The sequence below is a fragment of the Notothenia coriiceps genome, unplaced genomic scaffold (assembly GCF_000735185.1).
Source record: "Notothenia coriiceps isolate Sejong01 unplaced genomic scaffold, NC01 NC01_scaffold00024667, whole genome shotgun sequence".
NCBI lineage: Eukaryota > Metazoa > Chordata > Actinopteri > Perciformes > Nototheniidae > Notothenia > Notothenia coriiceps.
In genome coordinates, this window is record NW_011357368.1 from 382,317 (window position 1) to 388,489 (window position 6,173).

The 6,173-nt window shown below is 40.3% G+C and overlaps 1 protein-coding gene across 2 annotated transcripts in view; it reads left to right on the plus strand.

The window, feature by feature from the left end:
* Positions 1–6,173, plus strand: part of hps1 (HPS1 biogenesis of lysosomal organelles complex 3 subunit 1) — an 11,651-nt gene continuing 5,478 nt past the window's right edge. Inside the window, exons 1-5 of one of the 2 annotated variants that reach the window (XM_010782370.1) lie at positions 1–185; positions 1,744–1,915; positions 2,027–2,161; positions 2,597–2,739; positions 2,824–2,932. In XM_010782370.1, the coding sequence (XP_010780672.1) occupies positions 1,799–1,915; positions 2,027–2,161; positions 2,597–2,739; positions 2,824–2,932 (504 nt within the window). In that variant the 5' untranslated portion in view covers positions 1–185; positions 1,744–1,798. The remainder of the gene's footprint in view (positions 186–1,743; positions 1,916–2,026; positions 2,162–2,596; positions 2,740–2,823; positions 2,933–6,173) is intronic. The other variant, XM_010782371.1, reaches the window with a different exon arrangement.

Sequence of the window (6,173 nt, forward strand, 5' to 3'; positions counted from 1 at the left end):
TTGGACGCTCCTCAGTAGCGCTTTATCTGTGTGTTAACTTCCTGCTGCTGCTGTCACATGACCCGCGTGTTGCAGGAAGAAGCAGGTTGGGTTGAGACAGCAGCCGACATGAAAACTTCCACAAACTGAGGACTGCTGGAGTTTGGGACAGCAGAGAAACTGGACTGAGATGCAGGGAACACAGAGTGAGTAGGGGCATGAATATAAGTTTGTATTTGTTTTCGACATTTGGCATTCAGCGTGAATTAAGGAAGTTGAAGTTTGGTAAGGGGAAGTAAACAGCTCAAGGTAAAACACGAGATGTAGCCTCTTTAGATCGGAACAGAGCTACAAAATATTAAAATGTATACAGGCTTATATTATATTCAGATCATTGACTAAAGAAAAAGAAGCATACCAATACCTAGTGTAAAACTCTACTGAGTCCTGCTTCAGTAAAAGTGAGTATAATCAGGAAAATGTACTTAAAGTAATACCAGCAAAAGTAGTACTAGATACAGAGAAAGGTGCCCCTCGCCTTTTCTGCTATACTATCAGAGGTGGAAGAACTACTCAGATCTTGTACTTAAGTAGAAGTAGAAGTACCAGAGTGTAGGAATACTCTGTTACAAGTAAAAGTCCTGCGTTCAAAATGTTACTCAAGTAAAAGTACTAAAGTACAAGCATAACAAATATACCTAAAGTAGGCTACCAAAAGTAAAAGTACTGATTATGCAGATTGTTCCAATTCAGAATAATATATATTATTTTTTTTTTGTTATAATCGTTATTTATGCATTAAAGTGTTATCAAAGCTGGTAAAGTTGCAGCTAATTTTAATCACTGTGTATACTGCAGGGTAGCTTGTGAATTTACTCCAGGTTTAGCAACATTTTAAGAGTTGATTATATATCACATCATTAAACAAAATCTACAAAGTAATTAAAGTTATTAAATAAATCTATTGGAGCAAAGGTATACGATTTACCTATGCATTGTGGTGGAGTAGAAGTACAAAGTGGCAACACATTTATATACTCTGTAAAGTACAAGTATGTATGCCATGGTTCCCTTATGCACATGTAACTGCACATTTATATTTGTTTAGTGTATTGATTCAGCTAAAGTACATGTTGTTACAACATCAGCACATGAACATGATCTAATGTGTAAGTAAAGGGATGTCACTGCAGGCTTTGTGCACAACCTTGATGATGGTTAGCAGTATTAAGGAAGTGTTGCATCACATGTGTTCTGCCTTTCTACAATAGTGAGAGGAGACCAGACACATCTGTCATGTAAACAAAGTCCAGTTCTTCACAAAGAGTTTTGAAATAGAAGTGCATCTTCCCCTGAACTGAATTGAAAATATTGTTGATGTTTAATGGCATTTGGATTATGCAGAATTATTAGATCAACATTCAATACTAGACAACTCTTTTTTATCATTTAAAAAATCCTTAGTTGATTAAATAAAAAATATGTGTCTTAAGGTGCAATCACATATCACATCAGCTAATGGAAGTGCTGTGGACTTTTATATCTGCTCTGACTGACAGCATCCTTAAGTCCCACACAGTTGGCATTTTTGCGTCTGACCTTTTTTTTTTTAAATCTGTGCTCTCACCAGAGGTTGTCACTGATAAAATATCAGCTCTTAGATACTGTTTACTTTAGGGCAATGGAGTGTGGGAAAAATGTCCCTCCAGTGGCTGATACTGTAATCCATGTATCTTTTCTTTCAATACTTTTTTTTCTTTATAGCATAATGAATGTGGAGCAGTTGCAGTAAATAGGACACCACAGCGCAGCAGGACAGATGAAGTGCTTGCTGATATCCAGTCAGAGCGCCGAGGTCCTCTTCCACTGGACCGACCCAGAGTTCTATCAGAACGTACAGGCTCAGTACGGGGCGTCCCAAGAAGATGGCCATGGGGTAAGGAGGAAGGAAATCAACCAAGACTGTTTGTTCTCATTTCAAAGTGCTTTATAGCTCTTACAATACCTCCTAACTCTTGTTGTTACCTTGCTCTGTTGTGATGGCCAGCTTCCAGCCTTTGAGGACAGCATCAGCACTCTGTTTGCTCCCATCATTATCTCCTGCATCACCATGGTGGACAGGCTGGGGGACAGCTATACCTCCTTCACCACAGAGAACAACCATATCTACGTCCTACACCAGGTAGAGCCTACCTTCCAAAATAAAAGCTGTTCTCACTCCTGCACAATTCTCAGAGTAGTTTATCCACACTTATCCATTACAAAAAGGATGCAATTAAACCTCTTTTGACCTTGTTTTTTTAAATCCTTTCACGTTGGAAGCAAATTCCTGCATTCCTTAACTTTGCTTTACTAACAGTAGCAGCACTGTGATCTAAAAGCAGGCCTCTCTTCCAGTGAAGCGTCATGTTAGTCATGTGAGTCTTGAGGAATCAAACCAGGCTTTGTCCTCCTGCAGTGCATGGTAATTACTTCAGGTTCAGTCAGTGTCAACAGGTCTTTCTAATGCAAATATGTATTCTCTAGAGAACAGTTAAAAACAACTAACTTCATTTTCTTTAAATGTACATCCATAGGGAAATGTAGTCTTAATTATGTCCTTTTGTGTCCTCTTTAGTTTGATGAGTGTCTCTACATCGCTGTGAATGGAGATGGTGAGGAGGGAGAGGGGGATCTGAGGAGGAAAATCTACGTGATGAAAAAGATGATTGAAGTCATGTTTGGAATGGTCACCCTCAGCAGTAACCTCCTCAGGAGAGAGTAAGATATTTTGTGCATACTTCTTTAATACTGGACAGACTTTAAGCATCATCTAGTTGAAATATGACTTGTGTTTGTCCCCAGACTGCGTCCTCAGGACACGGAGCAGAGAGCCAGGCTGTGGGAACACCTCCAGAGTCTGCTGGAGACCTACAGCCACCTCCGAGAGAACGACCAGAGCTTCCTAGTGGAGGTGCAGTGACACGATATACTGCAGGCCTTAAAGGAGACATTTCCCCCCGCTTTTGTTTCTTATTTGTTATAAATTTGGTATAGATTTTTACGCAAATGTTTCCCTCTACAGATTTTCCTTGCTTAACTTTCTATTAAGATCTATGTTTCCATCAACCTTACATTATTGGGGTATTGGTAAACAGCCATTTGAATGATTTTCAATTTTGCACATATAAATGTTAACCACTAGATGGCAGAAATAGCCAGAAATTCCCTTTTTTTTATTTGGTATTTATATTATTTGTGTTCTCTCTATACCAGGGGTGTCAAACTCAATTTCTTCGCGGGCCACATCAGCATTATGGTTGCACTCAAAGGGCCGGTTGTACCTTTAAGACTATATAAATAATGTAGTATATTATATGATTACCTCTGCATTGGATTATTATCGGATAGGGTATTAACTTCATAATTAACTACGTCTGAAAGAAGAAATAATTGCAAGTCTCTTCAGTGTGCATGTCACAAAACAAGATGCATTGTGGGACATGTAGTTTATCGGCAACGTGCTTCTGTAAAGTGGCATGTAGATTCAAGATTCAATGTAACCGTATAATAAACTTATTATATTCTTTGCTAGCTCTTGCGGGCCACATAAAATGAGGTTGTGGGCCGGATTTGGCCCGCGGGCCTTGAGTTTGACACCCCTGATCTAAAGTAACAGACAGAGAATCAGCACTTTGGAAACAGGGCTGAAACAGAGGGGATTATGGGTAATGCTGCAATGATCTGTTTGGTGTTTCAGCCAATCAGAGACAGGCTCTGTATATATCTGAGACCTGTGATATATTGATGATAAACAGTTTAATAGGGTACCTTTAAAACAAATGTTCCTTAAAGAGGAAATGTTTTAGTAATTGTAGGATCATATTTTGTTTTGTGCCTTGGTAGTGTTTGGGAGAACTACCAACTTTGGGATTTGAGCCTTTGTAGACCATTTACATGCACACAAACCTACATAACAAACCAAAGGAAAAGGAAACCCCCGAAACACATAATAGGGCCTCTTTAAACTTAGTAGTTGATGCAGTTTTTTTCGTTGGGTGGTCCTTCATGTCACTCCAAGTGGCATTAGAAAAAGTCTTAACTCTAACTTGTTTCAGCTGTAAGAACCGTGTGAAAGGAAGGAATACATGTCATTAAAATAAACTGACATGTATTAGATCTGTCTGGTGATAAGAAGCTCATGTTTCTGTATGAGGACCGCTTCAGGTCATCCTCTCACTCTCACTCTCTGTGCAGGAATGAGAGGCATGTTAGCATAGCAGCCACACCCTCCTCAATGCTGTCACAAACAGACGCTCCTCAACCCTCTCCGTCTCACACTTCGCTCTGCACCACGACATATTGACAGTAATAATAACTGCCTGAGAAGTAGCCTCCGTTGGTCCTGACCTCTGACTTCTGCAGGGTCATAACACAAACTTCAAGTTTCACATCGACAGACGTGTTTTATTTACGAGCGCACACCGTCAGATACCAGAGCTGTGTGTCAGCGAAGCCTTTATTCAAACACTGAGGTGCGTGATGCCTAGCACACAGAGTAGGTTCTTTAAGTTATGTCAAATGTTTTATGTTGCTTTCCCTGGCTCATGGCCAATAGTAATTATCAAATGCATTAGAGGTATTTCCAGCATTATGGAGCTGTTGAGAGATGTGTGTGATAATTGTTCAACTTCATGATGGATATACATTTAATTGCGATGCATTGGTGTTTCACACACGACCGGTTTCAGTTATGTGTCTGAATCAGAAACAAGAACACTTCCCTCGAAATTGGATTTTGTCAAACAAATATATACTTTACATAAACATGTAAACATTTGCACTTTGTACCAAAATAGATAACAAAAAATATGGAGAAATATGTATATCCAGTAGCGTTCTAATATAAAATGCTTGAACTGTATAGTGCAATAATGCCAAAGTCTGACCCACTGTTGGTCAGATTTTAGACGAGTGACTGGTTGGTTTTAAACAGCGGGTGATAATATGTTCATTTTTGTACAACATCCTCACAGAGGGGCTACAGAGAGTGAAGGTGAATTGAAGCTGCAGGGCTGCTGACCCTCCAATGGCACAGGTTAACTTCACCTGCTCAAGGTTCAAGGTTCAAGGCTTGTGTTGGTCATACGAACATAGCTACAGTAGTTATGACGATGAAAATCTTAGGTCACAGGCTCCTCCAACAGAGCAACACAATAAAACAGAAAAACAAAAACAAATTGTGCAAATAAATACAAAAAGAAAAAAAGTGAAATAGTGCAATAAGAGTCTATATACAAGTGATTGGAATATGAAGTCATTACTAAGAGCAGATTAATGTTATGGATGTTGTTTCAACAGTTCAGGTGTTTAACAGTCTTATTGCCTGCGGGATGAAACTGTCTCTGAGTCTGGTGGTTTTAGTCCGGATGCTGCGGTACCGCCTGCCAGACGGCAACAGACTGAACAGTTTGTGGCTGGGGGGTGGGGGTCTTTTATAATCCTGAGGGCTATCTTCCTGAGCTGCTGGGAGTAAAGGTCCTCCATGGATGGCAGATTCGTCCTGGTGATGTTCTGTGCAGTTTTCACCACCCTCTGTAAAGCCTAACGGCCCGTCCACACAGCAGCGTTACAAAAATCTTGAAAATCTTGGAGGTGGGCGTGTCTGAAAGCTTGGGGATTTTTTGCGAGCAACGTGCTGCTTTAAAATCCGTAAGTTCCTAAAAAGGGTGCGCTAATGTTGCTATGCGTGCTTTACAAGTGTGGAGAACTTCTCCACCTTCCAGTCGTTAGTTTACAAATAGCGGTAACTGTCATTGTTCGCATCGGTTAGTTTGGCGACGTTCGACCCTCTCTGTCGTTCGTCAAGAGAAAGATATAATGGATTGTTTTACTCTTCCTCTTTAATCAATAAGCCATCGTTTAGTGGGCCAAGAAATACTGGTCAGGATTTAATTGAATGGCCGCTATATAGTAGCTTGGCCTCCTTCGGTCCGTACCTCCTCACCGTCTTCGCACCCCCACTGACCATCCCTAAATATGCGGACCAAACCTCTATAAATATAGGTCAAACTTTTGCAAAAGCAAAGGTCTGGTTAACCCCCGCCCGTAATCCTGCATAGAAAAACGTGCGTACCTTTTACCAATAAACAGACACAGAAAGATAGTAAGATTCCCGCCTCCTGAAATCTTTGTTTTTGTCTACCCTTAACCAA